Source organism: Trichoderma gamsii (assembly GCF_001481775.2).
Source record: "Trichoderma gamsii strain T6085 chromosome Unknown Scaffold_10.2, whole genome shotgun sequence".
Taxonomy (NCBI): Eukaryota; Fungi; Ascomycota; class Sordariomycetes; order Hypocreales; family Hypocreaceae; genus Trichoderma; species Trichoderma gamsii.
This window is the reverse complement of record NW_020171347.1, coordinates 493,472-515,540: the sequence shown is the minus strand read 5'-3', so window position 1 is coordinate 515,540 and position 22,069 is coordinate 493,472. Positions and strand designations below refer to the sequence as shown.

Below are 22,069 nucleotides of genomic sequence, written 5' to 3'. Positions count from 1 at the left end.
AGTACGCATCACAATTAGATAAATAAACAAAGAAACAAAGGGTCATATATAGGCATTAAGAGAATGGCAAGATAAGGACTACGAAAGCAGACACAATATATTTATATTGGATTAGACTGTACATTGAATACTTTTCCTCCTGTCAATTTTGCACGTGTCCTGGATGGAGTCGGCTCTGAGTATTATGTGACTGGGTGATATTTCCAAAGTATAGACCACCGATCCTGCCACTTCAAGTATCTAAGTAGGCTATCGAAACACGTTCAACCATCTGAGGTATGGCTCACAGCTGGCTCAGCATAAATCTAGATCATCGTGCCTGGTCTTAAGGATAGTGTGCTGTATTTCACATACACATCGTGTAACAAAAGAAGCTTGCTTGTGTTACAATCTTCACTTGTTTTAACACCAACTACCTATTCACGACACACTTCACACAATAAAGGCCCAGATCGCCATCTCAAGCATTTTGAGTCGCGTACTGGGCAGTGAACGCGGACCACGTCTGGACAAAATGCAGCAACTCTCCCACTTCCCAAACCACACGTTGTTATTCACGAAAGATACCGTAGGTATGATGCTATGCTCTAGAACCAAAAAATGAATAACCTTATCCTTATCCTCTCTCTCAACGCTTATCTGCATTGATGCTGTGAATCGTGCTACAACGGCAAGAAGCTTTGCGGTGAGCAGAACACGTGCCTGACGCTGCACCTGTCATTCAAGCTGCCACTCGCCTGGCAGCTGCCCACAGAGATGCGAATCAGATATAATTTCTCGCTTTGTTTATTTATCTTATTCCCTCTCTCTTCTTTCGCTCTTCACTTTTTCTTTCCTCACCTCCCGCCCTGCGTTATTTATCCGCAATACAAACACCATCCTCCTCTGTTCTCTGCCAGCACATCATTATTTCGTCGTTGCAGCTTGCCCGGCGTTCTTTGTTTCGGCGCCCTTTGCACTGGTGTATTGATTACATTGGTGCCAGCTTGGGTTTCGCGTTGGGCGCCTGTGTTTGGCTTCTCTGATCTTCTGTGACATCGACCTGACAATCTTCAAGGCTGTCTTGTGCATCTACCTGTTTGATCTTTCTATCGTGGTAGAGGTTTGCCTATCCTTGGGCTGAGGTTACACGGCTGTTAAAGATCTTGGTAAGCATGCGTTTGTCCAATTCGCCTTCTGCTTCCATGGATATCACTTTTCGTCACGAGATTCCATCATAAAGTTGACATGGAGATGCACAGAAAGCAAAGATACTAATCATTATTTAGTCGGCTGGTTACATTCCTCAAGTTCTCTGTTTCGTTGCGTTGACGACAAAGTTTTTGCGTGATGGATCAACAAGATGGGTTCGCTGAATTCTACATTACGTGCAATCCCCCGTTGCTGCCACGAGGCGTCAAGCACATCATTGATTCAGCCATGTCAGCCTGTCCAAATGTATGTGTTACTGTATTTTGATTCACTTGATGCCTGGCTGATCATCCTTCAAGGGCGAGCTGTATGAAATTCTGTACGAGCCGGATATCCCATGGTTCAAATGTATTACCATGGACAAGCACAAAGAATCTGTGACTCGCATTATCAAAGACCTTCTGCTTGAATTGGTGAATGCTGAAGTTGTCCGTCTAGAACTTGATGCCCCAAAAGACGTGACTGACGCCAACGTTCCTCAAGTTAATGTCACAATGAAAGCGCCGGAACCACTTTTGGCATCATGGATGGTGTACCAATCACCCGGTACAGATACATATGATGAATACATTGAGTTCCAATATCCAGCGTTCATGGGCTCTCTTCCACACAAGGAAATTTGGAGGGGACTTGAGAATTCAAGTGGCACTTTTGAGGATTTCTTATCTGCATTTCGCCTTCTAATCAAATCCGATCATGCTCCAGCTACCACCGCCGACTTTGCTCTTTGTAATGATTGTCAAATTGCTTGCAATATGAGACAAAATCTGGTATATATCGGATCTTCTACCTCGGAGGCGGCCCTCAAGAAGGTGGTTACGAAGCTTGAGACAGTGCTGAGTCTCTTGGTAAGTATCTTTTTGTTCTGCACAAAGGTTCACCGCGCCTAATACGATGTAGTCAAGCAAGATCAAGGTTTTAACACACTCCATTCTGCCTGAAGGACCAGGAGATGTGCGGCTCGCATATAGATGGCTGCACCGGATTGGATTGCACCAGGCGACGTTTGCCGTTCCATGCGGCAATCTTACCATAGCAAATGAGTATACCCTGCTTTTGAACGCGGCTGCCATCAGGATGGAGAAGAAGAACAAGTTTGGGCACTGGGTGCCTGATGAAACTGTATACCCATTGCAAAATGCACTGAAAGCTAATGTGGGACAAAGATTTCAAGTCTTCAAGAATTTTCATCCCCGTTCCAAGCCACGATTTGCGGATATCCGCCCGGTGCCATATGGACCACCGTCTGCAGCGAAGGAGGTCTCTGCGCCCGCAAAATTACAAGAACCCAAGCCAAAAGCAGGCGTTATGGAGTCAGCTGTGCTCGAACAAGGAGCAGAAGGTTGCCACGGATCCCCGGGCCCTGAGCTGAACGACGGAGGAGAAGTTCCTATTTTCCAACGACCGCCTGCCTTAGATCGACAGGTCTATACGTCTGCAGTCAGAGAAAAAAGTTCAGTAGAACTTGTACTGAGATCGCGCTTTGTTGAGACTTTGCTTCAGAACCCTCCTCCACCCCAGTCTATTCCCGACTGGGTAGAAGGCATAGAAGACGCGGCTCAATCCGAGTCTGAGATGAATGACTTCATTCAAGATGAGCCTCTCATCTCCTTTGATGAGTCAAGCAAAGAGTCTCAGTGCGGTAGCGAAGCTTTCAATGCTATGGAGTTAAGCCCGATCGACGATGGGCTTCGAAAGCTTCACAAAGGAATCATGCAAATTGATCAATTTGAACAGTCTGATGATCTGATTATGCTGGATAACGAACCAGAAGCCTCAAGAGTAAATATTGTGCAAGCTTCAGTTAACGGCTTATCCAATACGTGTCTCTTAAGCGGCGAAATTCCTCAAATAGAGAACGTGTTTTGTCCTGTGCTGGACAACGACTCCATGATGATGGACGAGGGCAATCCCCTTGAAGCTCGGGAGATGAATGTATTTTCTGATAGCTTGGTTCGGTTCGGACTGATGGAAGAAAAGCCGAGAGAAGTTTACCGAACAATGAATCAAAAAACAGGCCGTGCCAACAGCAAAGTAACCAAGGGACCTGTTCCTCATCAGCCCGAAGACGATACTCAACATCAAAAAAACTTGATGCGCGAGGGTATCGAGCTCGCTAGAAACCGCCGACTAGAGGAAGAGGCTCGCAAAGAAGCTGCACGCCGAGAGTGTATACAAAAGAAACTCGACGCTCTTGGACCTCCTACGTTAGGAGACCGCCCGACTACTAGAGCACCGGCTAAAAGAGGACCAAATCCAGTGGTAAGTCCACATATGCCCTGACAATCATCCAACGCTGACAGAAACGCTTCTCCAGTCTGAAGATGAATTTCCACCACTTGGAGGAGGCCCATCATCGTCAAAGAAGCAAGTAAGAAGACTAGTGTTGTATTCTGATGCTGCCAAGCTGTCGAGTTCTCGAACTCAGCAAGAGCGGCGGAAAGTTGCTAATGTACAAGCTACCAATGAGCAACTACGACCCCTTTCGACTGAAATATTCCTTTCAACATGTGATAGAAGTAAGAATAAGTCTAAGGAGCCGAGAGACAAAATACCCGACAATCACCTCGACTACGCTGCGCCACAGAAGAGTGACGTTCTGCGTCATTCAGAAGACCGTCTCAAAGCAATGTCTCAGACCCTTGAGCATTCTCCAGGTCACATTTCATTGGAAGTCATCTTCGGGCGCATCTATATCAAAAAGCTGGCTCCAAGTATGGTGAAAAATAGCGCTTCTGAGTATTCGTATCAATCAGTCACTGAGGCGGTCAACTTTTTGAATGGTTCCAAATTTCCACCGGATTGTGTCGGCTTCTCGCCGATTTTGTCTACCATGGGAGGTGATGCAGATCTGCTCGCCAATATTACGCCACCGGGCGATTTACCATGGCGCCTGACTGAGAGAGAAATCTGGTACGATTTTCAGTGCAAACTTCCCGACACCCGAGATGAATCTTTCGTCCTCGAGCTGAACGCCAAGACGTTTCAGTATCGATGCAGGGGCCCACGTAAGGAACTTTTCTCCATGTACATGCACTGTCCTGGAAGAGCATGGGATATGAAAGCTTATGGAGCTCGGTCTTCTGCTCTGGGAGGGGAGGCGAGATTTGTCAAGTTTGCTGCGTCTCTGTTTGAGCAGATGGCCATCTAGTAAGGCAACTGGGAGCACTTGCATAGCACGATAATGTTAAGCTAACAGATGGCTTGCTGCAGCGTCGATGCCAACAACGGCAATGTAACAATCGAGTTTTTCGAGAATTCAGATGTCCACACCGCCGTCAAGAACATCACCATGCGCCAAGTGGCAAAATTCCGGCACCAGGGGAAAGCGGACAGCTCTCTTCTCTCGATAGCGATGAAGCATATACTGAAAGAAGGCATTTCTCCAGTCATGTGCGACCGCAATCGAATGAAAATAGCAGAAAGAAGAAAGTTCATCACCCCTGATGGCTCAGCGAGCAGTGATTTGCCTCATCAGTATATGGAAGCGAGTATAACATCTTCTCGTCTCTCGTCCTTGTTCGAGGAGAATGTCCAGCTCGAGAGTGGTAACAAGACTGCTTGGGATATGGGCCTTCTCGAAGGGCAAGGCGTTTTTGGAGATATACTTCGGCCGGCATTTGGTATGGTTACGCACATGGATTCAATCGGGGCGTCAAACAACACCAGGAGATATGTCAGTAACCATGACCCGTTCCACGAACCAGCAGTTGTTTCGGCTGGCAAAAAGAAGAAGATTGAGTTTTGGTGAGAGAGAAAGGTCTGAGACTACTATGAATGTATGGGCGCTGGGCTGCATGTATGTACGAATAGTGTCTATCAATAAGATTGACTTTATGTTACCCAAGAAGCTTGACGGCTAAAACTTGGAGTCAATGATTGATTCGTATAAGAGTTTAGAATCTAGCAGTCACTGGATGGATAATCAGATTGACAGCTCATCAATGTAACTAATTTTGTTTGCGAACTCATTGTAGGTGACTTTTTCAGCAACGAGTTAGCCTAGATGCATTAGTATCCTTTGCTTTGTATGTGCATCGCCGCTCTGTTGTATAGGTATCTATCTGCCGATAGGAGAACATGGGTGCCAAGAACTTATGTAGCCAAGCACTTTCCATGGGCTGCTTTAGAGGTAGTTTTGAACACCGCTCTTTAAAATTGAAAATTAATATTCAACGCCTCAGTATCGCTATCTAGCAGCTGAATCACAGTCGAATAAGGCAACAAGTCTGTATATGTTGGAGGTAGTATTAATGGTAGTGATAGTAGCTCCATTTTGCTATTGGTGTCCATACTTCGGGCCGTAGGCGCTCAGCTTCGAGGAGCGTCGCTATATCCATCATCGAGAGCAAGTAAGAGTATCTTGAATGCTTTCTGGAGCATGTCTACAAATGTAAAAAAAAAGAAGAAGAAAAATATACAACCCAGGCTTGGACCAACTTCAATAACTTTGGACGCGCCCGTGATCAAGACTATTTCCGAAAACGATCCATGGTTTGGCGAGCTTTCCATATACTAGTCGAGACTTTTTGGGAATAGCTCTTCCGTAGCATATGCGTTTTCATCTTGTTCTGACGAATGATGGTAAACATGTCTTTTGGGGGCTCCATATTGAACTCTTGGATTTGCCAGTTATTCAGCTCGCGTGTGTATGTGGATGACTGTCTTCTCGGGTTTTGCATTGTCGCTTGTAAACATTTGCTTAGGGCAAATGCCGCAGCAGAACTTGAATATGGAAAGACGTCTTTCAACAGGGTCGGATATCGCTACGCGGTTTGCTTGGCTGTCCCATGAATCTGAATTGCAGCCGAGCTCGGGGGGGATCCATAGGATGTTTTCGCCTTGGTGAGTAATCCAGCATCCCGATGGGTCTACACTGTAGTATCTTTCTTTCTTGCTGCGGAGTAGTTGATGCTCTGAGCAGGAGATTGGCTCTAGATTTGTTGCATTCATTCGTAATACGGCGCGGATATCACGACAGCAGCATAAGTCGAGTATTATATCGCCGCTTTCAGTAAATGACAATTCTCTAAGTTTTACCGACTCCTCTGTAAATGTGAACGGGGAGAGGTTGAAATCCGCTTGAAAGAGCTCTTTTGAACCGATCCCCGTGCCGGAAGTAATGTCCCAAAGTTCAACCTTGACAAAGCCTTCTGGCCAGCAGATCCACGAAATCGCCAGGAGGCTACTGTCTGAAGAGAATGCCAGTAGAAACTCGTAAAAACAGCCTGCTACCGTTTTCTCTAGATGGACCAATCGTCAGGATGAAGCAATATCCCAAATTTCGATTGTTGCTATCAGTGCCCTTTGTTCTATTGTATTTTCAACACTCACATACTTCTCAAAATGACTATCGGCAACAGCTAAGCTCCGAGTGTCTGGAGAGAACGCCATAGAGAATCTAGCGGCATTCGCATAATGCCTTTGGCTAAAGATTCGGAGACTAGGATTCGATGATGTGTCCCATACCTCGAGCCTGCCATCCAGCACGCAAGCTAGCTTGCTTGAATCTGGAGAAAACTTGAAACCTAGAGAATATTTTTCACTTGCAAGCCCAATGCAAGCTGGACTTTTGAAGTCTGTGTCGCTGAATATGATTCTTGGAGTTGGTTTGGCCAAAAGGGCCACAATATTTTCGCCATCAGGCGACATTGCGAAATCGAAAACGCCCAGCATCTCCGGGTTATCATTATTGACAGCCGGTGAAAAAAGCTCTCGCGTGCCAAACTCTATCAAGCTGATAGAGTATCCTCCGCCAACGAATATAGCCCTCCCATCTTCTCCAAGGGGGAATGCTAAAGCTTGGCACTTGGCTTTGACCTCGTATAAGCATTTACCAGAAACAGTGTCCCGAAGCTCAATTTTGCTACAGTCACCTACTTCAAATCGCTCATCAGCTGAAAAGGCCAAACACGGGTGGCAAAGGATCGATATTCAATGAAATCGTTCACTTAATTACGCCTGCCGTTATGTCGAACATGGTGATTGAAGTTGTGAACGACTCAGTGTAGTGGACGACGAGAAGATGGCCGCTTGGTGAAAATTGAGATGTAAAATTTTCGGACAGTCGTAATACCGCATAGTGCGCACTTGATTGCTTGTATCCAGATGACCTATACTGAATCGTGTCTCAAAGTCTGGCATTGATCCGAAAAACGTCGGCGTAATTGCAATCACGTTGCTGTTTTTTGGCGAGAAGTCGATCAGATAAAGAACCTTTTTGGGCGGTAAAGCAATACCAGTGTATTTTGTTCTTTGCCCCGTCTTTGTGTTCCATATCGATATATGATGCGAGGCATCGCTGTTCTAAAGCCCGTATGAGTGACAGCCAAGTAAGTCCTCTCTTATATAAGATAGGCGTAAGCCCACACAAGGATTATTTGTTCCTACGAGCTTAATTGTATGTATTATCTTCCCGACAATGACATCCCAGATGACGATTTGACGCTCTTCAACATTGCCAAACGCAAACTCATTATCGTTTGAAGGAGAAAAGCTGATTAGCTCCGCAGAGTCTGATGCAGAAGATGCACTCAGGCTCTGTATCACTTTTCCTGAGCTAGCGTTCCAGATCTTTATAGTTCCATCTTGGAATAAGATGCTAGCCATGTTCCTCGAGAAGATATAGCAAGTTTCCGGATGAAGCCCTTGTGGCCTTCGAATCTGCGCGAGCATTGACTCCAGCTAGTCCTGCGGTCAGGCCAAAGCTGAATACATTTAGGAACTTTTATCTCAAAAGATTGGCGGATGAGGCTATATTTGGGGCTGAATAGCCCTGAGACGTAGACTTGTAGAGGAAAGTCTGCTATCACTTTGCCATACATTTGGATGAATCGGTTGGCATCCCATACCAGCTTTTTCAGCTCATGAGCTCTAGAGTTTCCCTAAATAAGAGAAGAGAAAGAAGTTAACGAATAATTTCCATCTGAAAAATCTGTGAAAAAGAAGAAGAACGCACCACAGCCTTTTCCAACTTTTGTATGGCCGTCATGCCAACAAATGCATTTCTAAGAAGACTCAAAGCCTCCAGCCAGTATATGAATTTTGTCTCAGTGAAGTTGTATATCAACTGATGGCTTTCTTCAATATCCGGGTAAAAGGTAAAAGGCGATCCTGACGTAGCCCGTTCAAAATGATGTATCCAATACACACAACAATATGCAACTGAGGCGAGTGGCCCACTGTTGGAGGGATCACATTTCAGATCAACTATAGAAGATCCAGGGTTAACCAATCTGTACATGTCTTTTTTCCCTAAAGCTTGGCCCGTTGCTAGGATAGACGTTTTGAAAATATATCGGTTAATGGCCTCGGTTCCGTGAGGGGACAGCTTATCAGAAGCCTGTCCCGTAAGAAAGTCACTGGCAGACTGATGGATAAAATAAATTGTGCCCTGCCTCAGAGTAAGAAAAGAACCACAGTAACCTAGTATGATGTCCCAATCGTAATCTGAAGCATTTTGACCATCGGCGCCATTGATCAATGGGACAAATTCTTGTATAGTAAGAGGCCTGCGAGCGACGGCTGCGATAGACAACACCTTTCTTCCAAGATCCCATTCATCTAAGTCGCATATCTTTTGCATCATTCGATCACTAAACCGGTCGAGTCCTGGAGGAAATGCAGCAGCTCTGCGACGGGCATCGAAACGGGAACTTTCTTGAGCTGTGCGCAAACTAACGCAACCCAAAGAAATGTGCCATCAGCATTGGCAAAAAGACATTCCTCTACATCATGTCGCGTTGCATTGTCATATTTTTCCTCTTGAGCAAGTGGCTGTAATTTGTAGCGAATATAAGTGCTAATAGCATCGGAAACCGACTCTTCATTCAGCTCCAGGCTTATTGTGCATTTGTTCTCTGCTCTAGCCAGTGCTTCATGGATGTCTTGTTCGTTGCGACGTGACAAGTAGGATTCAATACAATCATCATCGCCATAATTGCCAAGTTTTTCTCGTGGAAAGATGTGCGAGAAGGTAACTTGAGCAAACGTAAATATCGAAAACAGAACAATAATTCCAAGGAGAGCGCAACCTGTTGGCTAATACAGGCATCGATGGCTCGATTCTCATGAGAGAAGCCCCAAAACGAACTCCATAGGTAAACATCAGTTTTCAACTTTGCGGGTCCCGCGACAGCCGAACCAGAGCACTATCTGTAACGAAATCCGTCGCACATTACACGAGGGGAAAAGAAAGGACAAGCCCATATTACGTTTTGTGTCGAATCCACGAAATGCTAGGGCGCCCGCAAGACCTGTATCTGGGCAGATGTTGCTTCAGGGGTTTGCCTAAAAGAGTAAAAAGCTAGCTGAGGCCAACATTTTTAGCGGCACGCGCTGTAATTCGTCCCACGCACGCTGCTTTATAAGTCGTATCGGCCCTAGCGCTCAGCTGGCATCATGGAGCTTGTGTCGATTTTCTGTCACCTTCATCTTTCTCTTCTCAGCCGCGCTCGTTACACAGGCCAGCCAGTTTCGTCTGGCCAATTGCCTCAATGGGTGAAACTCTCCTCGCTCTCGTAGGGGGCGTCATTTGCCTGATACTCTACTTGCTCAAGCTGAACTGGGTGCTGTCGCACACACCTCGAGAGGTGGTTGATAGGGCAGGAGAACCGTTCACGCGAGAGTATATCAAAGATGTGTTTGAGCGCGTGAAGAAGGATGGGCTTGGCTCAGAGGCGAAGCTGCCGCCTCGAAAGGACAGACGGTACATTGTAGTGGGAGGATCAGGTGAGTTTGCAGATGTTACGAGAGGAAGAAGCAGGTCTAACCACTGTTGACTCTAGGATTTCTTGGAGGCCAGCTCATTCTGCATCTCTTGACCATGGGGACGCCGCCTGAAGCCATTCGTATTTTAGATGCGCGCCGGCCATTTACTTTCAGGAAAGAGTTTTCTCAGGGAGCGCCGTCAATGGTGGCGTATATTCAGACCGACATCACCAACGAGGCGGCAACACTCAAGTCATACGATGCCCCCTGGCCTGAAGCTGTGGCTGGCCTGCCGCTGACCGTCTTCCATACGGCCGCTGTGATTCGGCCATTTGATCGGTACAAGCTTCTGTACGAGCGCACTTCTCGAGTCAACATCACCGGCGCGGTGCATTCTCTTAAGGCAGCAAAGAAGGCCGGTGCCAGCGTCTTCATCTACACGTCTAGCTCCAACGCGGCCTTGAAGCAGGTAAAGTGGCTTTTCGCGCCTTGGGGAGCCACACAGCAACCCGAAGGATTTATACAGAATCTGAGCAACGAAGACTTTTTCGAGCCACTACGACAGCCGCACGAATTCCCTTCCAACTATGCACAAAGCAAGGCTGAAGCCGAGAGGCTGATTTGCGGCGCAAACGAAGCAGATGTCGGTGCCGGGGCTCCGGCTCTACGTACGGGAGTGATTCGTCCCGGCAACCCCGTCTATGGACACAAGGACGATAACATCCCAGGTAAAATGCTAGCGCTTGGAGGATTCCCATCGTGGGTGCCCGCCAATGTGCAGAACTGGATCAATGTGAAGAACGCATCGCTTGCGCATTTGCAGTACGAGGATGCACTGCTTGGCGAGCATGGAAGAAAAGTTGCCGGCCGGCCATTTATTGTTACAGACAAGGGAAAACCCGTCCGCTTCCAAGACATCTATACGGTACTGGATAGCGTGAGCACGACGGGCATGAAGGTTAGCTACCCACCGCCGGTGCTGATACTGATGCTTTCGTACGTGGTGGAGTGGTATACTCTGCTGGTAAATGCGGTGCCGCTGCTGGGCAAGTTTTTGAGTGAGCCAGTGGGAGATATACAGTGGCTCCAGCCGGGAGTTCATGCGACGAGCTTACACTACCTCATCGATGATTCAGAAGCGAAGAAGAAGCCGGCGGATGGCGGAATTGGATACACGCCGTGCTGCACGACTGTTGAGGGCTTGTGTAGCCAAGTTGTGGATTGGAACGAGTGGGTTGAGGAGGAAAATAAGATGAAGAAGTAGTGGCAGCTGAATCAGGGAAGGTTGCTGGATGACGTCTTGATTGACATCTGTGATGGGGATTTTGAAGTCGGTGTCTCGGAGTACCTAATACCGGTCGTGCGACCTTTTGTGCGAGGCGTCTTGGATAGGTAAATAGGCTCAGATTTGGGTAAAAGCTACAACAATGGTTTGCTCCTATTGAACTCGTCACCATCGTCAATAGTGCGAAGCCATCGTGCAAATCTCAGCCAACCTCAGCGCCACATGGGCCTCCAAACTGTATAAGAGCACAAGCCACAGCCACAGGGACCCTGCGATCCACCACACCAGATCAGACCAGGCTTCTCCAACTTTGATCGTCCCTCTCGATAGCGTGTCGGCTAGAGAGTCCACAGGGGTCCAAGCTCTTTAAGATTCTCACAGGCGGCGCAGTGCAAGTAGAGCCCGCCAGCCCGTCTCGGGTCAGGCACACGACTGTCGTATTCGGCTTTATTGCTTTTGTGGTGCGACGCCATCCTTCGACTCTACGCGCAGCGCAACCCCACGGCGCTTCTTAAAAATTCCCGGGTTTCGTTGCATTTGCTGGGCCATTGGTCACGCTCTGGCCTCTCTGCGCTGCTTGCGGTTGATTTTTACTGCTGCGCCTTTGTATTTCGCTATTCTTCTGGATTGTAAACAGACGACATCGTTTATACTGTCCGAAGTGACACCGTCAAGATGGCGTTTGGCATCCTCGAGCCAAGCTCGGGGGAAAAGGTTCCAGGTAGGGAGAACCCCGTGAGAAATGGCGAGGAGAAGAATTTCGGCACAGCTCTTGGCGCGGCGCGAGATTGGCTCGATTGATATGTAGCTAATGGCGACTAACGGTGATGATAATTCTAGGCACGACGCATTTCTACGATGACCCTTCGCAGCCGCAGACGGCAACAGAGCAGGATACCGTGAGGCTGAAATGCGATACCAGCGGAAAGATCCCCATCATCCTCGTGCGTGCTTTGTCCAGTTTCTGCTGCGGATACTGATCGACGTGTCACGTACTAACATGCTTCATGGCGCGCAGGTCCCTCAGCCTTCGGATGACCCCAACGATCCTCTCAACTGGCCCTTGTGGAAGCGCGACCTCGTTACCTTTACGCTCTGCTGGGCTGGAGTCCTGGCCACCTCACTTGGACCCATCTTGGCCGCAAACACCGTCACCCTCTCTCGCATATTCTCCAAGACGTTTACCAGGGTCGCCCTCTTGACTGGCTATTTCCTGCTTGGCGCCGGCGCCGCTGCCATCTTCTTCGTCCCCTCTGGTCGAGTCTGGGGCAAGCGACATCTTTTCCTGCTCGGCATCCTGATTATCATCGCATCAAGCGCATGGGCTGGTTCTGTAGGGAAGAACTATGGCAGCTTGCTTGGTGCCCGAGTTCTCCAGGGCGTGGGCACTGCTCCGTATGAAAGCCTGCTCAACGCAGCTGTAGGCGACTTGTACTTTGTTCATCAGCGAGGAGTGCGCATGGCATTCACCAACCTGGCCATCTTTGGTGGAGCTTTTTTCACTCCCATTGTGGTCGGAAAGATTACGGCGGCGATGGGTTGGAAGTGGAGTTTCTACTTTGTGTCCATCTTCATGGCGGCGACGCTGCCTGCCGTGTTTCTCCTTTGCCCTGAGACGGCATATCGCAGAGACGTCAAGCTCAACACCGACACTAATGCCGAAGGTGAAGAGGAGATTAAGCTTCAGTCTCGAATCGCGACTGTTAGTAACCCGCCGTCTGACGAGGAAGAAGTACCAAAGAGACGCACCGGCTTCGTCTTCTTTCCTACCTCAAGTGCACTTCAGCCAATTGGAAACGCTAGGACCCCAAAGAAGTCCTTTGTCGAATCTCTATCCCTCTTCGACGGCGCTAAGACGGATGAGCGCTATTGGAAGCTGCTGCTTCGGCCATTCCCACTCATTTTCAACCCGGCCTTTGTCTGGGGCTGTTTGATTCAAGGAACTATGATCGGGTGGACCATCTTTATCGGAGTTCTCGTCGCTGCCATCTTCCTCGGGCCGCCATACTTTTGGGGTGAAGTCAAGGCGGGTTACGCTTACACAGGTGCCTTTGTCGGCGCTCTCTGCGGCTTCGCCATCTGCGGTCTCCTTGCCGATTCCAGCGTCAAGTATCTCACCCGAAAGAATCGCGGCGTTTACGAGCCCGAGTTTCGAATTCTGCTGGTCATTCCCATGCTAATTATCGGTGGCATCGGCTTGTTTGGCTTTGCTCTGACTGCTGGTAACGTTATTTCTGGCCAGTACAGCTACATTATACCTCTTGTATTCTTTGGCTTCGAGGTTGCCGGCATGGTTATAGGTGCAGTTGCCAGCTCGTTATACATTGTGGATGCTTACAGTAAGATGATATCCCTCCGCGATAATGTCACATACGTTATCGTTTCAAAGTTTCTTTGTCATCCAGGCTGCTTACACTTGCTACAGGAGATCTCACGATTGAAGGCTTCACCTTGATGATTATCTTCAAGAACATCTTCAGTTTCATCCTTACTTTCTATGCCTACAATTGGCTCATCAAAGGCGGCATCCAGCACACGATGATTGCCATTTCCATCGTTCAGGTCGTCGTATGCGTGCTTAGTATCCCTATGTGTATGTCCCCTTATAAAATGCCCTGCCCCCATTCCATGTTTCCCATTCGCTAACAGATGGCCGACGTAGATGTGTTTGGCAAACGCTGTCGAGCGTTTTACCACCGCCATGATTTACTGGCCCTTACCGGCTTGCAATAAACGTGTGCCGTTTGCTTCCTTATTGAACTGCGTGTGAGCGTTAAGTTTACAACTATGGCGAGATGCCTTCTAATACCCTCTTGAGAATCTCATCTTTTGCTGATATTATGATGGGAATAATGTATGGAATGATACCAAAGATAATGGGCGGTGCTGGGCGATGCGCGGAATCCGAGTACTTGCTCTTAATAATGCAGGAGCGTATTCTATGTAATTATATGTAATTGTATCATGGGGACCTTATAGAATACGGATTTCTTCTCACTTGCAGATAATTACAAAATAATTAGCTTTCACCACGATCAATTATGTATTAGACGAAAACATATATTTGCCCTACGCTAAGGGTGTTAGCACGTTTCCTATAAAGGGCAGCGTTAGATGAATGTTTCTATACTTCAATTTGCACTACTGATATGCAACCTACCTAGGTATCGAACAGTGGTGTGACAGATAGCCAAAGTGATACGTCAAATAGCTCTCTGCCAATGAAACAAATGAAACACAACATATACTTCCATGTCTTTGACCCCGCACTTTATTTGGCGGCATCGAGCCCTGACTTCAAACCATATGAACTTGGTTAACACGCTACTAATCTCTTTTCCTTCTATTCCACAGAATATCATTCCAACATGAGCTTATCGTGTCCCTGGGGCGTAAACGGACTAGACAAGTATCGTTTCGAAGCTTATGCCAAACTCTTACGGCTAAAAAATGGCGGCCAGATCGAAGAAGCTTCCAACTTTTCCGAAGTGCTTGACGAAGAGATCGAATCAGATGAGCAAGGCGACGCTGTTTCCGTCAACGCGAACGAAATCTTGTTGTTCGACGAGAGAAAGTTGAAAAGGGCCTTTCTTGATAGGCTATCTGAGCTCACTGCGAATGAGAAAGGAGGCCATCATGTCTCGTCATCTCTGATGCTCGAGTGGCCAGATCGAGTCGATATCCTCGTAGCAAGAAACAATGGCTTCAGAGGAGGGGATGCAACTCTCCAGATACTCGAAACTATAGCCTCTAGCCTCAGAGACATTGCCACGCTGGAATCTTCAGGTCTGACATGCCTTGCCGATCTGCATGTAGCGAGCTAACAGCAGCCCCTTTAGATACTGCCACCGTTTCTACCAAGCAGAATCTTTGGAGGTCACTGGTACAATGGTACAAGTCTAGGATAGACTGTTATATGATCCAAGTCAAAAAGGCCCTGGATGGGACTGTCCTACCTACCAGGGGCCGGGTAGAGACTTCGGCTTCGAACGATTGCGCTCCATCGCTTCTTTCGCGCCTCGAGGAGCTTCGTGCTCTTATAGTTGCGGCGACACATTCACCAACGCAGGACGGCCTTGAAAAGGTCGTAAAGAGTGCCCATGATGTATTCTTCCTGTATAAAGAGCGTGATTTTAATGTCATTGCAAGCAAAAATGCCAATATCAGGTCATTAAGAGACGCGCTAGGCTTCCTTGGTAAGTTACAGACATGCTTTAACACTTTGATAAGAAGTGCAGAGAGGCTCTCTGGCTTCCAAAATCTTCGGATCCTTCAAGTGGTAGATTCACCGACTGGCAGCGCCAAACCAAAAAGGATAGATAAAAGCAATGCCTGGTCGTTAAAGAAGACGCTTGAATCTCTGGATCTTGAATTAAATGACAAGACAGCAGATTCTCTTGTCACAGCCGGCAGAAAGAAAACTCTGTGGACCAAGAGCAAACTGCTTGAACGATTTGACAAATTGAAAGCATCAGCTTCCGAAGTACATGCAGAAACGCAAGTCATCCTGGCGGCGACAAAACACGACTATACGGGCGCGGCCATATTCAAGTACGTGGGCTGCAGTAAGCGCAGCTGTTTCCTCTGCTACAGGCTCGTCCAAAACCTTGGATCTTACACTACAAGAGGGTGCCATGGCAAGCTCTACAATCTCTGGACCGTGCCCGAAACGCCATGGCTTACTGGCGAGGAGCGCTCAAAGCTCATTCAAGCCCTCAAGAATGTCGAGAAAGCCATGAAGGAAGCTATACGTGGTGAGACGGCCGCCGGAATTATACATGCTCCCGAGTCCACAATCGGGGGCTCTTCAGTTGCGACCAAGATACTGCAATCTGGCCAAAGTTCTTATATGCTATCCCTCGTCTCGGAGTACCTCTCATCACAGCGCCAAAGGACGAGATCCAGTGCTGACAAGGAAGAAGAGTTTAGAAGCTCTGAGTGAGTCACCATCTTTTGAATCAAGCGCATCAGAATCCTAATATTTCTAACAGGGGATTAAGCCAGCCTTTGCCAAGCGGAACTGACCATGAAGCCAAAGCTCAAGGTCGGTCTGCGAGAACAATCCCGACACCTGAACAGCTCCATGGCGAATGTAACATTTGTGAACGAGAGACTAGTCGCCGCTGTCAGTTCTGCAACCTGGATTGGTTCTGCAGTCAAGAGTGTCAAGATCAAATGTCATTCTATCATCTCACTAAATGTTCGGCTCGCTCGATAACAACAGCTGACATACTCTGTCACGATGTTATTGGAGATCGAATTCCTCAAGACTCGGAGACGCGTGAGCATTTTGGGTTCACTCGATGCCGTGACTGGAGAAATGAGAGTCACCTCCTTGGTCTTTACCAAGGCCTCATACCTTATCTAGGTGTTGGAGCTGTCCGGCTTAACGAATGGCGCGAGAAAGATATCCTCGCGAGCAAAATTATAGAGGCATTTTCCAAATTGCCTGAGAATAACCGTGGGGCTTACTTCCCGTGGTTCCTTCGAAACCAGTACATCCTTGATAGCTCAAATCCGCCTCTTCAGCTCGTTGGTGAAGATGATCATCTCCACCGAGCTGTAAATGCCGCGAGACTCTACCTCGGCCCAGAAGATCGCGACAAGGAGGTTGGACAGCTAGAGCCACCATCTAAAGGGCATTGCTTCCTGTTTTTCGCCATGGTCTTGGACAGCTCGTATCCAAACCCATATTGGGCCTGGTCTGATTCGTGGTACGATTTTGGTTTTGTCGTATTCCGTAACAAATACGAGGAGGACGAGCTTGGGCGTCTCTACAATATCCTTGTTGGCGGCAGTAAATCAAGTAGAGATGCTGATGAAAGTCTAGGGATTGAACCAGAAGTTTATCCCAATATACCAACATGCTCTTTCAACGACTTGTGGCTGGCCTATGAACACGGCGAGCTCGCAAATCTCTTACGCCGGTATGGTTTAGGCTCCATCTTGGGTGGCAACTTGGGTCTGGAGGAATTTCTATCTTTCCCGCTGAATCAGCGTGAACTGCGCCCATCAGTCTAGAAGTTGAAGCACTTCCTAGCCATCGATCCAAACCAGCCTCTAGAGAACTTTCCCGAGATTGAAGCGGCTGCCCAGGAATATGGCTTTACATCGCAGCTCAATGCGAGAACAAGACTGGCCTTGAGGCAGTGCTATGAGCAGTTGTTTGAAAAGGTGAACCCACTCAGGGTCGATGAAGCAAAGCATGGTGGCCAATTGTACGAGTATGCAGAGAGTGTCCTTGATAACATCGATGATGATGTCCGGCATGTATTGCGGAAGATTAGTCGACAAGATGCTGTACTTCTACCATATACCGGTTTGCTTCCAACCTCAATTACATATGACCATAGGTAGTGGAGAATTCTGGGTCCCGTCTGCTCCCCGATAGACAACCCGCTAACCGGCAGATTAGTAGTCAGGTAGATGACCACTGGCGAACACCGGCTATTGTATGTTTTTGCCTCTAATCTTCTTTTTGTGTTTTGGATTTTTCGAGATAGTGTATATGCAGACTTGATACGGGGTCTTGGGTCATATCTATTGGAACGTGCGGGAATTATCTCTCAACCCCTATAATATCAACCCCTATAAGGGTTGATACATGTACGTACCTTTTAGTTCTTATTCTATAACAATAATTTGAAATCAAAGTCCTCTCGTTGTTCAACTTAGCCCTGTTCCTTGATAAGTCGCTAATCGCTGAAGCGGGTGGAATTGAATATGCTACTCTTGGTCTTTAGGGTTGGTATAAACAAGACCAATGCTATTTTGCTTTTGTTCTTGCTTCAACCCAGTACATACATCGTGTGAACACAAGCCACGTCAGTATGCAATTTCAATATGAAGCCCTCAGGAAAGAAAAAGAGCGAGAAAACGAAAAGATAGCCAAATATATGCAACAGACGATGTTCGCTGCTTGTAAGTGACTTGGATGATAGTTGACCAATTCAAGGCCTCGTAGAGACTGCGGCCGCTGAAAATTATGAAGAAAGTTGGAGATCAAACTAATGGGATATGGATTCGGGATATTCATTTCGCAACATCCCAGACTCGTCGTCTACGTGGACGAGGCCATCAGAGAGGGACCATCATTGAGATGATTGCAAGAAAGGTAACTCAGCGAAAAGGCTTGCCAAGTGTCTTTGTGTAGAGACGCACTTCGTCTTGCAGTTGTTTCGATTCATCGAAGCGACCTTGGCTATGGTATACTGTAGCGAGACCTGCCATACTACTGAGCGTGTAAGGATGCTCTTTCCCAATCGTGTTTTGAGAGAATTTGACGATCTTGACCATAAGGGTTTCAGCCTCGTCGTACCGTCCCAGGTTGTGATATAATATCGCGAGATCTTGCATGGTTCCTATTGTCCTTTGGTGGTTTTCGCCCAAAGTCATGCGAAAGAACTCCACTACTTTGACTTGCATGCCCACGACTTCCAGGGTTTTGCTCGCGGCAGCATTCACCATCACCAAACTATGCATGCGAGCAACCTCGTGAAGATGGGTCTGCCTCTGTATACTGTCGCAAATTTCAGATACCAGATCTTCGACGACCGTAGTTGCGTGGCATTGGAGGTGGCACTGCCCTGTCAGAGTCTGTACATGCATTCTAAACCTAATTGTGCGTATTACTGCCTTGATGTAAAAGTGATAATAGGCTCCATCGAGGTGATCTCGACAATATATCAAAGATTTAGCGCAGGCTTGTCCGACTTGGTCGAATTTTCTCTGGCCGTAGTATGCGCGGGCAAGACAATGCAGCGACTCGATCATGAGCTTTCCAGGACACTGGTCCGCCAAATTTTCAAGAAATTGAAGCGCTTGTGTTTGAAGTTCTTCTGCCGGTCCGAACCGGAACATTTTGCACATGATGTTGGCTACATTGTGCATTGAATGGAGAGTGTATAAATGCTGCTCTCCAAGACGGCTTTTGAGTTTCTCGAGCACACTGTTCTCGATCTCTGCTGCTTCCGGATACCGGCCTTGTCCGCAGTAACTCTCTGCAAGTAGCTGCTTACTGCATATTGTGGCGACATCATTAGGACCGAAGAGGCGGAAACGAAGCTTGAAGATTTGAACGTCCACCCACTCCTTGTCCTTCCATCTCTCTGTAGTCCGTAGGTAGACTGATACCCGATCGAGCAAAGCACACATTCGTCTCTCCTCATTGGATATTTGAACCCAGTCTGCAACATTTACTACATGAGCAAAGTATTTCTCGCCGCACTTTAGTAAATCTGGATATTCATTTGCTCCCCTTGAGCCTTCTATTCCATCACCTAAACACTCTTTTGGTGGATTCGGAAAAAGCTCATCGACAACTTGAATAGCAAGCCTGGTGAAGCAAGCTGTGCCCCATTTCGAGTCATCAATGTCTTGATCCGTCGGCTGTCTCGCAGTAGAAATAGCGTGTTGTGTCGCTTCCTGTACAAGTTTGTGCATCTCATAACTTTGGCTCCCCTTTCGTCCCTCACAAAGCTTGATGAATGAGAACTCTCTCAACCGGATGACGGCTCTTTTAACATCCATGATGGTTAAATGAGTCGTGCTAATGTGTCGTGCGGCGGCAGCGATCATGTCATAGGGAATATCTCGATTGTCGAAATAGGCCATTACACGGAGTAGCTCCGAAGCCAACAAGTTCTCCTGCGCGATACGAGCAACTGAAATGCTCCAGATTTTGAGAATGCTGTTGGGAACACCGGCTTTGCGATGGATATCGAATTGTTCCTCTTCCAGAAGCGGCCATCGTTCCTCGTTATTCGAAAGCATAGCCAAATATTCTTGGACAGTTGCCCCAGCTCTTCTCATGTAGGCACCGGCCTGTGAGATTCCAAGAGGAAGCCATTGGAGCTCTTCAAGGAGCTTCTCAATGTCTTCATCTTCATTATCAGCTTGCTCTTGCTCTTGCTCTTGCTTCTGCTCTTGTTCATCTTCAAAAACTTTCCCTCGCGCTATGGCAAGAAGACTTCTTGCTTCCATGGATGTCATATGCGAAATGTGGATTGCCCTGCTCGAAGAATGCACCAGCGATCCGGCAATCTGCCCGTCGCGACTGGTCCACAGCACAGTTCCCTTGGTTCCGACAGCAGTTCCGTTTGGGACGAAATCAAAAAGGTTACTTGAGCCTTGTTGAGTCTCCCCCACGCCGAATAAAGAAAGGTCGTCAGCATTATCGAGTACAAGCAGCCACTCTGATTCAGACTGGATGCGGTTGCTGACAGCCCTGAGCAGCTCTGAATCTTGACCGCCAATGACTCCTGCCAATCCAAAGAGTGCCGCAATCTTCTTATAGTCTTGTATAAACGCGACTCGAGTATCTGCGTGCACCCAAAACACCGAACAGCGGGGATTTTCTGATTGGCGGTAGGCGTGCTCAAGAGCAATCTGCGTCTTTCTGTAGCCAGTATTTGGTCAATTACTCGCCTGCATTGTAACAGCAGCGGTGCAGTAGTATATAGGTACATACCCGGATCCGCCTAACCCCCAGAGGGCGGCATCGTTGAAAGACTTGGAATATTGCAGCAAGAGGGCATTGAGTCTTTCGACAAGGCCTGCTCGATGGACAAACTCCTTGTTGCGGAGATATGGGATGAGCCGGACCGGCTTCCGAGGCTGCGGACGTTCTGAAGGGTAATGGTGATGCACGTCGCCTTGATTGATGGTCACGTTATCGCCAAGCTGGCTATCCGTAAAATTGCGATTGTGCGTTTGAAGCTGCTCTGCATTCATTCTGTTGATGGTTACATTACATTGAAGTTTTGAGTGAAGGAGGGGAGATGCCAAAAAGCCCGAAATCTGCAGCCCATACCGATCAGGCTCGCTTGGGCTGGATCCATTGGGTGATGCTTATTCGCTGGCCTCATGGCAGCGGGGATGTCGATAGTCACGAGTCATCATGTCTGCAGACGCTTATATCAATTATCTTTACAAGTCATGACGGATAATTTTGATATATTGACTGATTGCAAAGACTTCATGACAACATCCAACAAAAGTTGGTTTCAGCTCTACCTATATCACGCGCTTCTCTAATGGCCGTTATTGGCACATAAGTATACACGGTATAGTACTTTGGCAAGACCCAGAAGTTATATCCGTGATATTATCTGTATTATTAACTATATAGGATTATAAGATACAAATTGGTCGTGAACTGTATGCTAGTGGCGGCTTTGGTCAAGAGGAAGTTTTCTCTTTCGGTCTTGGGCAGCTTCTCTCTCAGCTTGTAACGAGAGTGAACACTGAGGCGATGGGAGGGAAGTTGGAGTCTTTAGGCTCAAGTTCATCGGGAGTGCGGACCTCGATAAAGTGCTCAGTCCCTAGGTAGAACTCCTTGATATCAGGGGCGGCATCCTCAGTTGCGCGCTGAGAGCGTTTCAGCTGAGTGTCAACAAACCAGTACTTGTTGTCAGTTATCACATGGTTGATGTTGAGTGCAGTCAGCGTGTCGATGTCGAGGACATCGAGGGAGCCAGAACTTTGAAGAACGTCCACCCACTCGGCAGTGTCGACGCTTTGTAGGTCAATAGGGTCTACCTCGAACGCCACGTTCGTGCAAGTCGCGCTTAGTGGTATGCCTGAGGGGTACGATAACTTGCGGCGGCTGTGGAGGACGATATTGCTCTCTTGGTTGAAGTAGACTTCAAAAGGAGCTTGGGGAGCCATGGTGCTCTATGCCTCATCAACACGCTGTTCTTTACACTTGAGATGTGCCGTGTGGCATCTTACCTTCTACTAGGGCAGAGGCTGTACGGAGGATTAAAGATGGAGTGATAGTGTTCACTGGCTGATTATTTATTCCATGGGTTAAAGGCGTGCTAATAAAAAGGAAAGAGAAAAGAAGAAGAGGGAAAGGAAGAGGAGTTTCGTTTGTTGAGTGCA

The 22,069-nt window shown here is 47.6% G+C and overlaps 6 protein-coding genes across 6 annotated transcripts; 4 read left to right on the top strand and 2 right to left on the bottom strand.

The window, feature by feature from the left end:
- Window positions 1–1,419: 1,419 nt before the first annotated feature.
- Window positions 1,420–4,942, top strand: TGAM01_v203775 (hypothetical protein; the record flags this gene model as incomplete). The annotated part of the gene is made up of 5 exons (XM_018803915.1): window positions 1,420–1,437; window positions 1,491–2,039; window positions 2,092–3,453; window positions 3,509–4,341; window positions 4,405–4,942. The coding sequence occupies 5 exons, from the start codon at window positions 1,420–1,422 to the stop codon at window positions 4,940–4,942; spliced, it is 3,300 nt and encodes a 1,099-aa protein (XP_018662966.1).
- Window positions 4,943–9,686: 4,744 nt separating this feature from the next.
- Window positions 9,687–11,164, top strand: TGAM01_v203774 (3-beta hydroxysteroid dehydrogenase/isomerase; the record flags this gene model as incomplete). The annotated part of the gene is made up of 2 exons (XM_018803916.1): window positions 9,687–9,921; window positions 9,978–11,164. The coding sequence occupies 2 exons, from the start codon at window positions 9,687–9,689 to the stop codon at window positions 11,162–11,164; spliced, it is 1,422 nt and encodes a 473-aa protein (XP_018662967.1).
- A 696-nt stretch (window positions 11,165–11,860) lies between these two features.
- On the top strand, window positions 11,861–13,918 carry TGAM01_v203773 (hypothetical protein; the record flags this gene model as incomplete). The annotated part of the gene is made up of 5 exons (XM_018803917.1): window positions 11,861–11,906; window positions 12,026–12,129; window positions 12,204–13,524; window positions 13,611–13,778; window positions 13,848–13,918. 5 exons carry the CDS (start codon window positions 11,861–11,863, stop codon window positions 13,916–13,918), a joined length of 1,710 nt encoding a protein of 569 aa, XP_018662968.1.
- A 635-nt stretch (window positions 13,919–14,553) lies between these two features.
- Window positions 14,554–17,206, top strand: TGAM01_v203772 (hypothetical protein; the record flags this gene model as incomplete). Its single annotated transcript, XM_024549280.1, has 3 exons — window positions 14,554–14,971; window positions 15,025–16,123; window positions 16,177–17,206. The coding sequence occupies 3 exons, from the start codon at window positions 14,554–14,556 to the stop codon at window positions 17,204–17,206; spliced, it is 2,547 nt and encodes an 848-aa protein (XP_024405985.1).
- Window positions 17,207–18,304: 1,098 nt separating this feature from the next.
- TGAM01_v203771 (hypothetical protein) lies at window positions 18,305–20,917 on the bottom strand (the record flags this gene model as incomplete). Its single annotated transcript, XM_018803918.1, has 3 exons — window positions 18,305–18,766; window positions 18,818–20,582; window positions 20,655–20,917. The coding sequence occupies 3 exons, from the start codon at window positions 20,915–20,917 to the stop codon at window positions 18,305–18,307; spliced, it is 2,490 nt and encodes an 829-aa protein (XP_018662969.1).
- A 489-nt stretch (window positions 20,918–21,406) lies between these two features.
- TGAM01_v203770 (hypothetical protein) lies at window positions 21,407–21,853 on the bottom strand (the record flags this gene model as incomplete). The annotated part of the gene is made up of 1 exon (XM_018803919.1): window positions 21,407–21,853. The coding sequence occupies one exon, from the start codon at window positions 21,851–21,853 to the stop codon at window positions 21,407–21,409; it is 447 nt and encodes a 148-aa protein (XP_018662970.1).
- Between the last annotated feature and the right edge of the window lie 216 nt (window positions 21,854–22,069).